Below are 15,069 nucleotides of genomic sequence, written 5' to 3'. Positions count from 1 at the left end.
ATCTTACTTCACAAACGGAAAATGTTCATATTGAGTTCATACAAATTATTAAGCTGCACATCACTATTCTTGAGAAATAGGCTAACTATCCAAGTTATTAATATGCCAACAGTGTTCAACCGATGCTGTCCACAGTTAATTGGCTAAGAAATCTTATCCCAAAAAATGTAATGAGTAAGTTCGCACTGAAGTTCCAGAGAATGCCTTGGATAAAGATCTAGAGTTCATGTGTTTTGAAACTATTTGTTTTGAGTTGATTTCACTCTTTTTGTTATGAAAACAGTCAGCATTCATAGTTCACAATATCATTACCCATTATACTGTATCATACAATGAGTTCATTTTAGATCAGCTATCCAAAACATACCGTTTAATTCCACAAATAATTACTAAGCATTTAATATATTCTAAGCTGAAAGATTAAGTAAGAATTCCCAAAAAGGGATAAGGAATTTTCTTATACATATTAAAAACAAGATATGTTAGAGAAAGGGAAGTCTACAGAATCAAATGAAGTTCATGAAATTTATTAAAACTTTATTTTAACATCAGTCTCTCATAACACTGAAAGTTTCTATTGAGTCCTTCCATATTAAAATTCAATAACAAGTTAAGCCCATTATATATACATATATATATGACATGTGTGTATTTATGTGCATATGTGTGAATGCGTGTATATCAATCATTTGTCTCTAGTAAATTATTTACTCTGCTAGCAACTTATCTGCTCAAAACAAAAGCCGAAATGCTGTAAAGTCAAGAAAATATGCGCTTACTCTATAATTTTGTCACAAAAACAAAAGAAACACAACAGGTGCCTATTTCATCAACAGCTGTAATGTGTAATTTGTTCTTAATTACTTTCTCATGTAGTTTTATAATGTTACTTCAGCTAAGGAATACTTTTAAAAAATTATTTTCAATGATTCTATTCCTCAGTCCCTTAGAAAGGTGATGTCTAGTCTCAAATCTAATATAGATGACATTTTGTGCTGCTAAATGAACTGAGAAAATTCAACAAAACAACTCTCTTTTGTTATATTTAGTGGAATACTCAAGGCATAAGCAAGGCTGTAAGTAAAAACACTAATAAGCCCAACAGAGCACAGCTGCTAATGTAATCAGGGACTGCAATTTGCAATTGCTGTAACATAGCTTACCTGTTCGTTTTTGCAGAGCCACACGCTGTTTCCACTTAACACAGTAAAAATTTTGGCTTTATACCCTCTCAATTCAAGATATCCACATTTCTCAGGTGCAGCAACTGCTTGAGACTGCGAGGCGGGGGACTGCGATTTCAGTGCATTTAGTAGTATGCCGACCCAGTCATTTCTCTCCTCTGGAAATAAAGATGGGAACAAAATGCATGTATTCATACTTACATACATTATACACACATAGGAACAGGGACCGGGAATCTACTCTCTCTACAACAGATAATGCAAAGATTCTTTCCCACAAGTACACTGTGCATGCTGTTGCAGGCAGGGCCAATACTCAATTCTGTAAGGAAAAGCAAATAACAAACACTACTCAGTTGTCCTACACCCAGGGACACCAGCTCCGCCTTGGAGCTTGTCAGAAATGCACAATCCCAGACCCACCCCCAGACATGATGAATAAGAATCTTCCTTTTAGCCGGGCCGGCGTGGCTCAGTGGTTGAGCATCTACCTATGAAACAGAAGGTCACGGTTCAATTCCCAGTCAGGGCACATCCCAGGTTGTGGGCTCGATCCCCAGTGTGGGAGCTTTCAGGAGGCAGCCGAGCAATGATTCTCTCTCATCATTGATGTTTCTATCTCTCTCCCCTCTCCCTCTCTGAAATCAATAAAAATATATTTATTAAAAAAGTAATAATCTTCCTTCTAACAAGGTCCCCAGGTGACCTGTACCCATGTTCATGTTTAAGAAGCACTCTTTTAGATTATTTGTGAGATTGCTTTTTTTCTTTTAGTAGATTTTAGAGCATCTTTTCTTCTTCTTGAATAATTTCACCTGCATCCGCTGCTACAGGTCTTTCCAATAACAAATATTTATTGAGTGTCTATGCACCATTCCCTCTGAGAACATGCTCTGACCTAGCTATGGCCCTGCTCAAAGTAGAATATTTCAGATGGGAGAAAGACAAAAAGGGGGATGAGAGAGTAGAGGAGAGGAAACAAATTGCCATTTGTAATTATGCTAGGATGTAAGTAAAAGTTAACAGGAATTCCCTCAAACCTCAAATTAGTTCTTGAGGTGTTCAGGAATGTCAGCTATGGCATACTACTCAAAAAAGGAAATTATTCAAAAACTCAACAGGTAGAGACTCAATATTCTCCAGACAACCGGGCTGAGTAGTAGGCATAAATATTAACAACGAAGAATGTGTTACACGAGGTCAGTGGTCGGCAAACTCATTAGTCAACAGAGCCAAGTATCAACAGTACAACGATTGAAATTTCTTTGGAGAGCCAAATTTTTTAAAGTTAAACTATATAGGTAGGTACATTGTTATTAACACACTGCGTACCGCATAGAAATCTCTAAGACATACGCCAGGGGCCGCGCGTTTTGGGGCAAAGTGCACGTTATTTAAATCATCATAATGCACTCTAGGTGTTGTTTTTCAATAACTATAACATTTTTATTTACAAAAACAGACAATTAAAGTTCCTAGTACTTTTTTAACGTATGGTACTGCGTAAAACATTTTCCTCTATGAAGAGGGACCAAACAAAATTTACATAAGTATCTAGATTCGCTTCTTTTTCCATGGGCGTGAAAAACGAGAACACTCGTGAACGGTCCTTAACAGATGGCGCACGAAACACGAGAAACCTCCTGAGCGGTACGAAATGTGTTAACTTAATTAGGGTACTCCTAAGGCTTAGGACAGTGATGGCGAACCTTTTGAGCTCGGCGAGTCAGCATTTTGAAAAACCCTAACTTAACTCTGGTGCCATGTCACATATATAAATTTTTTGATATTTGCAACCATAGTAAAACAAAGCCTTATATTTTTGATATTTATTTGATATATTTAAATGCCATTTAACAAAGAAAAATCAACCAAAAAAAATGAGTTCATGTGTCACCTCTGTCATGCGTGTCATAGGTTCACCATCACTGGCTTAGGAAGAGCCACACTCAAGGAGCCAAAGAGCCCCATGTAACTCGCGAGCCGCAGTTTGCCGACCACTGCGGTTATAGGTTATTACTATGCAAGGGCCGTGTGACAGATTAATAACGGAATCTAACCAAGTTTAAATGGACCCTTACTTTTGATATAATCTGATATAATAATACAACATTTTTAAAAAATCCCTCAAAGTAGCCCATGATTAATTTTAGGGAAGGAAGTATTGCACACAGGGCTTGTTTTTGAAATCAATAACCTACCATTCATACAAATATTTACTGAGTGCCCACCACAGTCCAAGACCTATTCTGCACACCAGGAATGGAAGATGGAACAAGACAGATCATGGCCTTACTCTGCTGGAGTTCACACTCTGTGCAAAAAGGAAGGCGATAAAATATAGACAAGTCTGTTACACAGTGAGGAGTGCAACAGGATAAAATAAAGAATGAGATGAGGGATACAGGGAAGTGCTATTTTGTATAGACTAATAGAAAAAGCCTCAGAAGGTGATGGTGGAGCAAAAGCCTAAAGGAAGTGGGAATAATAGACGATGTCAGGAGGATGGCTGCAGGAGAAGCATTCTGGAATTTAAAAAAAATAAAAGCAGCAAGTGTAAGATCCCAAGGCAACAGCAGGTTTGGCAAGTTAAGGAGAGCACAGGAGATAAGGACAGAGGGACCAGGGCCACCCACGTGGGCTTTTGGGCATCCTAATGGCTTTACTCTCAGTGAGATGGAAAGACACAGACCACCGGGACTGGACTGCCATGACCTGACTTTCTTGTTGCGTGATTGTTCCGACAGCTGTAGTGAACATATGACGGTCGTCGATCCAGGGCGGTTAATACAATGATCCAGACACACGTGGTGGCTTGTACTAGAGTGGAAGTGGGGGAGGTGTTGAGAACTGGCCTGCATACAGACATATTTCCAAACTCAAACTGATAAGATCTGCTGATGGGCTGGATGTGATATATGAGAGAGAAAAAGATAGGACAATGACTCACAGTGTGTGGCCGGCTATATCATGAGAAGCCTATCAAAGGATGCAACAGAGAACTGTTAATCGCCCGGCTCTCCCTCCAGGGAGTAAATGTTCCATGCCTTGCTTCTGAAACACTGGCGATTTCAAAACAGGTAGGTCTGCTTGCCCAAAACAACTAAGGGGGATTTATGTTTTTTAGTCCAAGTGTTCTTTAAAAAGAAAAGAACAGTGTGTGTGTGTGTGTGTGTGTGGAGCGGGGGGGGGGGGGGGGGTGGGGGGGGAGCCTTGCGGTATTGCAGTGGCCACTGGAGGGCTGTGTGGCATAGTCTAGATTTCTAGACTCTGGAAACATGGCTGGGAGAATGACACTTCCTGTCTCCCAGGAGTCCAGAACGGGCGAAGATGGATAGGAACATGGGACCTGCATCTGAGAGCCGGTGCTGCAAGTGGCCTGGGAAGGGGAAGGACCCTGCAGAATTCTTAAGCCCCCCTTTAACGCTGAGAACTGTGCACTCAAACATCACCTGCTGTTTGAATGTGTGCAGTAACACATCTGCATGTGTCCACCGGGCCAAGGGGATACAGACTAAATGAAGAGATCATTAGCTTCTATGACCAGTGCCCATGGCTCTGTTTGAGGACAAAAACAATCAGACTACCTTTTCTATATGGGAAAGAGCATTTTTAAAATGTTATTATTTCAACTAAGAGAATGACAGTATGGCACTAGGCAACCGGGGAGAATTGAGCCTTTGAAAATGTGTGGGGAAAAGATGCCAAATTGTAACCCTGTCTCAGCAGGGGGCTGTGCCGCAGTTTGGAAGGAGTGACACTGGTTTCAGGGGAGACGGGGAGCTGCTGTATGTAGGTCACTCAGAACCTTCCTGCCCAAAATAAAGAATTCAGCTCTGTTAGAATAGGAAACCAATTCCTCTTTCTGTTCCAAATGTTGGTCTTGTATAATGAATAGATTGAAGCAAAGTTTAATTTGGCTTAAAATTCATTAAGTCAAATATTTCATAAACCATATTTCAATGGATTGATTTCTCAGTTCCCACAAAATAAAAAGTAATCATTTGTGCCGAAACCGGTTTGGCTCAGTGGATAGAGCGTCAGCCTGCGGACTGAAAGGTCCCGGGTTCGATTCCGGTCAAGGGCATGTACCTGGGTTGCGGGCACATCCCCAGTGGGAGATGTGCAGGAGGCAGCTGATCGATGTTTCTCTCTCATCAATGTTTCCAACTCTCTATCTCTCTCCATTCCTCTCTGTAAAAAATCAATAAAATATATTTAAAAAAAAAAAAAAAAAAAAAAAAAAAAGTAATCATTTGTATACATGGAAGGAAAAAAGCACTTAATAAAACACATTTAGTATCCTGTTGAAAGTTCCATACTAAAGATATGGACACATATATAGCATTCATGTATATGTACGCACACACACACACACACACACACACACACATCTCTTCATCCACTTATCTTTATTTTAATTTTATTTTTTAAATATATTTTTATTGATTTCAGAGAGGAATGAAGAGGGAGAGAGAGAAACATCAATGATGAGAGAAAATCTCTGATCAGCTGCCTCCTGCACACCCTCCTACTGGGGCCCGCAAGCCAGGCATATGGCCTGATCAGGAATCGAACCATGACCTCCTGCTTCATAGGCTGATGCTCAACCACTGAGCCACTGTGACTGGCTACATCCACTTACCTTTAAAAATGTGACTTGTTACTCTGTAAAAATGACTTCCAATGAAAATAACTTAAAAATTACCTTCAGTAATTCTATGTGAATAGAATTTTCACTAAAGCAGTATTTTCACGCTTTCAAAAATTAAAGACCTAAAACTTATTTAACAAATAATTTATATCAAAGTTAATGAAATTCTTATACCAAGTTCGTATCACAAAGATGCACTATGTATCACAGATGGATTCGAGGGTCCACTATAAACACGTAACTTTTAAATGTGTGGGTTGACAAATTCCACTTTAAGAAAATGTGTCTGTTTAACTTTTAACTGCAGCAAGTAAACGTGGCTGAACAGTTCGGAAACTTTACTTGGTACGTCTCTCTTAAAATGCAGGCCGCGTGGCATATGTGGAATTCACTCTGACAGGCCAAGGGGAAGGTGACAAGCACCTCAAAGACACAGGCAGTCACCTTCGGGGCCGTGGAAACCGAAGCAGAAGGAAAGAGCACCATGAGAGCCAGTCAAGAGTAGCAACGCCATGTGTTTGAAGAAATAGCCTAAGAGAAAACTATGATTTCAGAGACAGCTTCCATATCGAGTATCACAACTGTGGATAACTTTCTGAATTTTAGGCAATGAACCACAAAAAGTAGCTTCTCACATAAGCAGCACGCCTATAAAAAGTGCTCCAGGACAGGACAGGGGTCGGCGAGCTTTCTTTCTGTAAAGGGGCCAACAGTAAATATCTCAGGCTCTCCTAACCATACAGGCTGGGCTGCAACAGCTCAACACCGCCACTGAGGCACAAACAGCTGCAAGATGAGATGTCAGGGAATGATGGAGGTTGGGATCTAACAAGATTGTGTGCAGAAAAACAAGCCTTGAGCCACACTTAGGCACCTGGGCATGTGGGGTTAACCCCAGCTCTAGGCTAAAGCGCTCAACATTTGTCTAATAGCAAATAAGGAACACTTTTACATGACATGGGTGCAATATATGCATCGGTATGTTTCACAATAAATTACTTAGACGTACCAGAAGCGATGTACTTTGGTATTTCTTATTCTTTTTTATGTTTGTTTGGTATTTTTTTTTTATATCATTAGAAACCACTAAGTTACTCTCTCAAGTGGTGAGTCACCGTTGGACAGAAGCAGCTCCAGTATCAACAGCAGCTGGGACTTACTTGTTTACTGATTATCCCAAGCAATATAGGAAGCTTTCAGGAAATAAATAATATTTATGGAATGTTTTCTATGCCCCATGCCCAAGCGTATGTTCTAGGAATCTAGCAGTTTAAAAATAAATAAATATTGCTCCATAACAGTTAATATTGTTGTAGTTTATAAAAAGTGAATGCTCATATGTGTAAAATGGAATAATAATTATAATACCTACATATATATATCATGAAACTATTGTGAAAATGAGTAAGTTTTCCATATCATCCATTCTTCAAATAATTAAGTACCAACAAGTAAAAGTACTTTTAAAAATCTAGTTGAGTTGTATGTAATCTATCCTAAAAGGGGGCTTTAAAATAAGTTAAAATCCTATTTAATTAATGAATAGAACCTTACCTATATTATTTAAAAGTAGTGGTGTTTATAGTAATGATGCTATTGGCAGTCAATCAAAATACACAACAGAAAATTTTAACTCCCCTGGCTCTAGCTCCCTTACTCCCACCCAAAAAATCAGAGAAGGTTTAAAAGTTTAGATTATATCCCCAAACCACCTTTACACCAATTTTCACCATCAAGTGACCTGTAGCAGCTGATGCAGGTGAAAATATTCAAGAAAAAGAAAAGATGCTGCAAAGTCTATGTTAGAATGACTACTGTGCCTGTGCATTCAGTTTAAGCCTGCTGTAAAACCAACCTTGGAATGGTTAGAAAAACGGATTTTTGCATATTAAATAATTATTTTGCATTATTACCCATAAGAGCAGAGATGTTTGTCTACTTTTTTTCATTGCTGTATACCCAGAATTTAGAAGAGACCTTGTTGACCCTTAGTAGATCCCCACTAAGTATTAGCTGCATGTGAGAATAGTGAATAAATACTTGTCAGCTTGCTTATGGCATTTAAAAAATTAACATAAAATGTAAATTATTTAAAAGTAACATATTTAAAGATTTCTTGAATGTCTGCGAGTGTTTTCATAGGAACAAAGAAATAATCTTACCTTCTTTTTCTACTCTGAAAACAAAAGTTCTTTGTGTTGTAACAACCTCAAATTTGTTGTCTCCTTGAACTCGTACTGTAGATATAGCAGAAAGGGGAATTATTCCTTTTGAATACTTCTCCTATATTGGTTAGAGAAAAAGATACACAAAAGAAGACGTTAAAATTCTTTTGATCTTATTGGGGGGGGAAAAAGAATGGCACAACATTTACAAGTGCTTCTCTTTCACGGTTTCATCTCAATTTTTTAAATGACATACAAATAGTAGATATCCTAATATACACTTAATACTCACAGAAAAGAAAATATTAAATGTTCCTTTTAAGTAAAATGTCTTTAGTCTCTACATCTGGAATTAAAAGGCAAAGAATGAAATATAAGCCATCATACTAGAGCAGCAATATATATATATAGCTCCAAAAAACAGCAGTTTGGTCTTTAAAACAATCTGCTCAAAATGATTTTATGGTGTTTGCAGGCATCTGCTGGCCATAACAGGTACTGTAACTGAACCATTTCAAAATGACTGCTCTTACATATTATGAACAACAATATATCTAAGAAACAAGACTGTTGGATTGTATCAATTATTCATATTACTCAATGCTCTGATGATGATGATCTTAATCTCATAACTGCATCACTTCACTTTTATTCCCCCAATGACAAAAGAAGGAAAAAATATGGATGTGGCTGTTTGCAATCGATATATACAGATCATAATTTTGCTCAAGAGAGTCATTCTTAAGACTCTTGGTAACTCTGTCTTCTTTTACCTAGACCTTCCTAAACCATTTGGCATAATGACCGCCACACAAACTCAGCTGTTTACTCAGGGTACAATGTTTAATGGACCCTGTGCTGGAAAGAAAATTCTAGGCTAATAATGTACTCAACCATTCCGCACAGTGAACCAAAAACAAGTTCATATTCCCCGAGGCGTAAACTGCGCTACTAGCAGACAGTAAGGGGCATTCAGGTAAGGGACAGTCACTGCCAGCAACACGGCAGTCCGCTGGGGGGTTTATCCTCTGCTAGTTGAGAGGATATATTGTACTACCGTGGTATTTCCTTAGTTCTTTGAGAGTTTCTTCTCTTCCAGAGCCTCTGTTCCAATCTCCCATCCCTTTATGGGTCCATCAAAATCCTACCAAAACTGAATGTGAGCCCAGCCGGTGTGGCTCAGTGGCTGAGCACCAACCCATGAACCAAGAGAGTGATTCTAGGTCAGAGCATATGCCCAGGTTGCAGGCACAATCTCCAGTAGGGGCCATGCAGGAGGCAGCCAATCGATGAAGTTCCTCTGTCATCAATGTTTCTATCTCTTTATCCCTCTCCCTTCCTCTCTCTCTAAAAATCAATAAAAACATTTTTTAAAAAAATGAATGTGAGCCCTAACCAGTTTGGCTCAGTGGATAGAGCATCAGCCTGTGGACTGAAGGGTCCCAAGTTCGATTCCGGTCAAGGGCATGTAACTTGGTTGCGGGCACATCCCCAGTAGGGGGTTTGCAGGAGGCAGCTGATCGATGTTCCTAACTCTCTAACTCACTATCCCTCTCCCTTCCTCTCTGTAAAAAAATCAATAAAATATATTTTTTTTAAAAAAACTGAATAAGATATTTGAACTGTGATTTAGAAAGATGAGTGGGCAACTTCTCAAAAAAAGAAGAGGGTATCAAGAAATGCGTAATTACGAAGTATCTTCTCCTTGTTATTTTCCTTTTACTATCTTCTGTTCTTGCTATTTCAACTACCAATTTCATGCAGAGAATTCCAAAATCTGCTCCTTCCTTCCTTATCCATTTCAGTCAACTTCACTCCCATATTTCGAGTCATCAACAATGCCTGTAACCGTACCATCAGCACCTCAAACTTTCAAACTCAATTATCTCCTCAAATATACCGCGCCTCTGTATCTGTCCATTAGCCTATTCCTCTTCTAGTCAATCAGTCTTCAACAGAAGAGTCTGTGACCTGTGCTAACCTTTCGACCCCCATAACTTGGGACTCTCCCTTCAGCTACAGTGTCAACCTGTTCCCTACTCCTCCATGGCTCTTTCGACTCTCTCCAGTCACAGGGACCTTCCTGCTGTCCCTTACACATACCTTTTGCATACTCTGTTTACTCTTCAAGGAACTGTTTTTAAATATTTTAAAAATTAAATTTATTGGGTTAATGAAATTACATAGGTTTCAAGTACACAGTTCTATGATACATCATTTGTATGCTGCATTGTGTGCCCACCAGCCAAAGTCGAACCTTCTTCCATCTCCATATATTTGACACCCTTTACACGCCTTACTACCCCGCCCACCCGCCCACTCTCTCTGATAACCACCATGCTGCTGTCTCTGTGAGTTTTTGTCTTATTTGTTCATCTGCTGCTTTCAGTTTTATATGCCACATCAGTGAAATTATATGGTTCTTAACTTTTTCTGTCTGACTTATTTCTTGAGGAATGTTTTTCATAATCAACTTCACTAAAGATGCCCCTATGACTTTTTGCATTTCAGCATATTACATGCTCCTGCAGAAAGCCTTTCTGACCAGCCTCCTCTCTCAGTCCTTCGTCCTCACCCAGGCTGCTAACCCTAATTTAAGCTAATAGCAACCTGTACCTTTCCTTTATAACAACTACTAAATATAATTTAAATGATGATTTTTATATTTACGGTGTGATCATTTGGTTAATACAGTCTCCCCAAACAGACTGTGGGTCACACATCTCTTTTCCTCACCACCTTTCACATAGCAGTTTTGTATAAATATTTTCTGAATGAATAAATTCTACATCCAATCAATCACAGTTATATCAAACTCTGACAGCTCATGTCTAATATATTTCTAAAGTCCTTCTCTGAACCCCTCCACTGGCCTATACAGCCCACACCTGGTAAATGAGCGCTCGAGTTACTGCACACCCTCCTGATCTGCCTCCTCCCTTCCAGCTTGTCTTCCCTCTAACCTTTCTTTTATCTTGTTCATTTATCGCAGTTGGAAAAAGAACAGATTCACAAAGGAGGGTAAAAAGGTGGGTCTAGGTTTGCACAGGGTTTTCAGGGATGGCAATGGACAGGAAAATTGAGAGGAAAGAGCAAAAACATGGAGATGAAAACAGGAAAAACATGCTCCAGGTTCCCCCAGTGTGTCCAGACACTACTGAAAAGGTCACTGCCAAGAAATGAATGAAATGTCTGGCTTTAACAAAGGAAAGCCAGTAACTGCGGGTTACAATGGCAATACTAGATCACTAAGTGCTCTAGGAACGACGGGGTCGGAGGATGTCTCCCTACTGTGAGGCAACCTAAGACCCGGGAAAGGGCACAGCACCCCTGGGGACAGTGTGAGGGCCCCTCTTGGCTGTAAGTGGTTGAGACTAAACAGTCAAAAATCTAGAAGGTCCAAAACATTTATACTTTAACCTTTAGGTGATCCATTCTGGAATTTCAGTTTGCCTACGAATTAGGTAGGAGAGCTTATAAAGGTATATTTCCAGTGAGATACTGAATAAAATATTACCATTGACTCATTTTTCAGTAGAAAAAAATCAAGTAGCATTATAGAAAAAGAAACAGGAATTTTAAAAAGGAGATTCTTTTTTCCTTCCTCTAGATCTCTTTAAAGAGATTAAAAAAACAAGTCGTTAAAAAAACAACTGACCTACATGCCTGTAATAATGAAATTATATCTAACAAGTATTTATAGAAGAGTAATAGAAAAACAATTATCCAGAAATGATCAAAATGTACTTAACATGATAAATACAGTGTCACTTTAACCTCAGGAAGTTGTAGTTCCTCTAATGGCTCATTTATAATCTGTCATGGGATGATTACAAGATAAATCTCATAATTTTTAACACTGGGGAGTTGCATTTATGTTTCTCTTCAAACAACACACGCTAAAGACCAAAGACAATTTAGAAATAACAACTCAGTGACAACAGACTCAAAATGACTATGTTTTTCAGAGTGTGAAATTTTCTTTAGAAGAAGAAATTTTAAAGCATCCCTGGAGCCTGTAACACACAGATATCTATGTCAAGTTTGTCATTTATCTACCACTTTCAGACAATGAAACAACCACAGGGCAATTCTGCCCACAGCTGAGTGAGAATGGGGGTGAGCTCCATTTCTTGGCAGGTGATAAGATATTAAGGCCATGGGGATGTTGCCATTTTCAGTAACACAATGAAAAGTCCTTGCGGAGACATGATTGAGCAGTGCTGAGAAAAGTGGAAGGAAACCAGGGAAACAGGCAACTCTGTGCACTGCCTCCTAAAAGCCCAATACATGCTCCCCAAGTGCACATGTAAACATTGAAAGATGCACCTACTCAGTGCACATGACCACTAAAACTGCACACCTACTGACACGGTAGCTAAGACTGCATCTGTGCCTTCTGCTCCCTGGTCCTGAAATACCCTCTTCCCAGTTCATCTCTTTTGCCTGAAAGGTCACAACAAAAACTGTGTCTCCTGCCTGGCTGGTGTTGCTCAGTGGCTGAGCATTGACCTATAAACAAGGTCATGGTTCAATTCCTGGTCAGGGCACATGCCCAGGTTGTGGGCTCCATCCCCGGTAGGGGGCAGGCAGGAGGAAGTCGATCAATAATTCTTTCAACATTGATGTTTTCTCTCTCTCTCCCTCTCCCTTCCTCCCTGAAATCAATAAAAATATATTTTACCCTCACCCCCCTGGTGTCTGTGTCCATTGGTTAGGCTTATATGCATGCATACAAGTCCTTTGGTTGATCCCTCTCTCTTACCCCCACCCTCCCCTACCTTCCCTCTGAGGTTTGACAGTCTGATTGATGTTTCTCTGTCTCTGGATCTGTTTTTGTTCAGGCAAGAGTGGGGGGGGGGGGTTAGAGGAGACAATGGGTGGAAAAGGACATATATGTAATACCTTAATCAATAAAGAAAAAAATCAAATATATATGTTTTTAATATATATATATTAAAAACAATTAAAAAAAAAAAGAGGGAAAGAAACTGTCTTTTAGAAACACCCATCCCAGTGTTTTGTTTTTCGCCAAGATAAACCAAATCATCTGAACAGTAAAGGGGGAAAATATCACAGAAAACAACAATTTGAATTTTTAAAAATTTGATGTTAAGCTAAAGGATTTATAATAATTCATTTTAAAGTGAACTTTTTAAGAATATATTTTTAGTGATTTAAGAGAGGAAGGGAGAGAGAGGGAGAGAGAGAGAAAGAAACATCAATGATGAGAGAGAATCATCGATGGCTGCCTCCGGCACGCCCCTCTCCGGGGATTGAGCCTGCAACCCATGCATGTGCCCTTGACTGGAATCGAACCTGGGACCCTTTTAGTCCATAGGCCAACGCTTTATCCACTGAGCCAAACCAGCTAGGGCTTAAGGTGAACTTTTGACCTCAATGTTAAACCGAAGTTGCATCAATTTTATTGCATCAATATTTAAAAATGTGATAGGTACTCATCCCCTCACTGCACTGGAAATGAGCTTTCAAAAGGACAGAGGGAGTCCAGTTGGACACAGATACTAGAAAGTTTCTCCCCAAAATGGCCACAATGGTACCACCACCAACAGAGCTTCATGGCATGGAAGCCTGTCTCATTCCTGAATAGTTTTCCTCCTCATTCCAATGAGACCAGAGAGGGGCACAGGTACTGAAGAAAACTAGGGGTCATATCCCATCAGATACAGAGACCACATTGTACCTCCCCAGGCAAAGAAACTGTCTCAACATTCAAATACACAATTTGCCCTGCAGGTGTGGTTCAGGGGTTGAGCATCGACCCAGGAACCAAGAGGTCACAGGTTCAATTTCTGATCAGGGCACATGCCCAGGTTGCAGGCTCCATTCCCAGTAGGGGGTATGCAGGAGGCAGCCAATGGCGTTCCTCTCTCATCTATGTTTCTCTCTCTCTATCCCTCTTCCTTCCTCTCTCTCTAAAAATAAATAAAAACATATTTTAAAAAATAATAAAAAATCAAATACAAAAATAAACTAAAAACCGTAGTTAAAGCAGAAAATCAGCTATTAAAAAATACTCATCTCACTATCTTGCAAATTTCCAAGAGGTGTATTGAAACCTATTTGATGCTTTATCTGGACCACTATAAAGTGAAATCCAGCAATTAGCACTTCTCTAGACTATTATTTTTTTTTTAAGCAAAAACAAAGTTTTATTACAGAAAAGCTCCCTGCTGCAGGGAGAAGACCCAAGCGGGTTGCCCTCTATCATTCTTAGTGTTACACTATGCCCTGAGTTATCTTATGTCTAAAACCATATTCTCTTCTGCCCTGCAGCACTGAAGAACCAATATATGAAAGGGACTATAAATCTCTATTCAAGCCACAAATATCACCAATATTAGACAGTGGAAATCTCTAAATAATGGAAAAATAATGTTAGATTATAAATAAGAGAATGTGGGTAAGTGTTAAATGAGTATGTTAAAATAATGTATACAGTTAAGGCTATAAAACTGTCTGATTTCATTAACTGAAATATGGTATACTTATTAGGTTCCAACCTTTAATTAAGGAAATTAATTTTTAAACACAAAGAAGTTGAAGGATTAGTACAATGAATACCCATGTATCCTCCATTTAGATCTGACAACTGTTAGCATCTTTAATTTTTGTTTTATCTAACTATGCATTTGTGCAAATATCTACATATATAAAAGCCCAGGGACCAGAACGGCAGAACAACCAGTGGCTATGACAAGCACTGCAGCATCCAACCAGCCTGATCTGGGCCCTGATCGACCCCTGCCCTGGCCTCCAATCTCCAATTGGCCCCCAACACCCTGATCGGGAGGGGGACAGCCAGCCAACCGCCAACGGCCCCTCCCTCCCATTGGCCTGGCCCGATGGGCCCCCAATGGGCAGGCCAGCCAGACCCCACCTGTGCACAAATTTGTGCACCAGGCCTCTAGTTGTAACATAATTATCAAGATTTTTCAGTGAGTTCTAACTCCAAACATCCTTCTCAGTTCCATCTCCCACAAGTTTCCTTAACAAACACTATCCCCCATTTGGAGAAAACTACATCCATAGTAGAATGGATTTC

The 15,069-nt window shown here is 39.6% G+C and overlaps 1 protein-coding gene across 1 annotated transcript in view; it reads right to left on the bottom strand.

Annotated features, from left to right (window-relative positions):
- Positions 1 to 15,069, bottom strand: part of ARAP2 (ArfGAP with RhoGAP domain, ankyrin repeat and PH domain 2) — a 154,684-nt gene that overhangs the window by 101,226 nt on the left and 38,389 nt on the right. Inside the window, exons 8-9 of the mRNA XM_081089492.1 lie at positions 8,001 to 8,121; positions 1,164 to 1,342 (exon numbers count right to left, since the gene is read on the bottom strand). Coding sequence (XP_080945618.1) covers positions 1,164 to 1,342; positions 8,001 to 8,121 — 300 coding nt within the window. The remainder of the gene's footprint in view (positions 1 to 1,163; positions 1,343 to 8,000; positions 8,122 to 15,069) is intronic.

Source organism: Myotis nattereri (assembly GCF_964212035.1).
Source record: "Myotis nattereri genome assembly, chromosome: 1".
Taxonomy (NCBI): Eukaryota; Metazoa; Chordata; class Mammalia; order Chiroptera; family Vespertilionidae; genus Myotis; species Myotis nattereri.
Note: the sequence above shows the minus strand (reverse complement) of the source record. Positions and strands in the feature narration are given on the sequence as shown.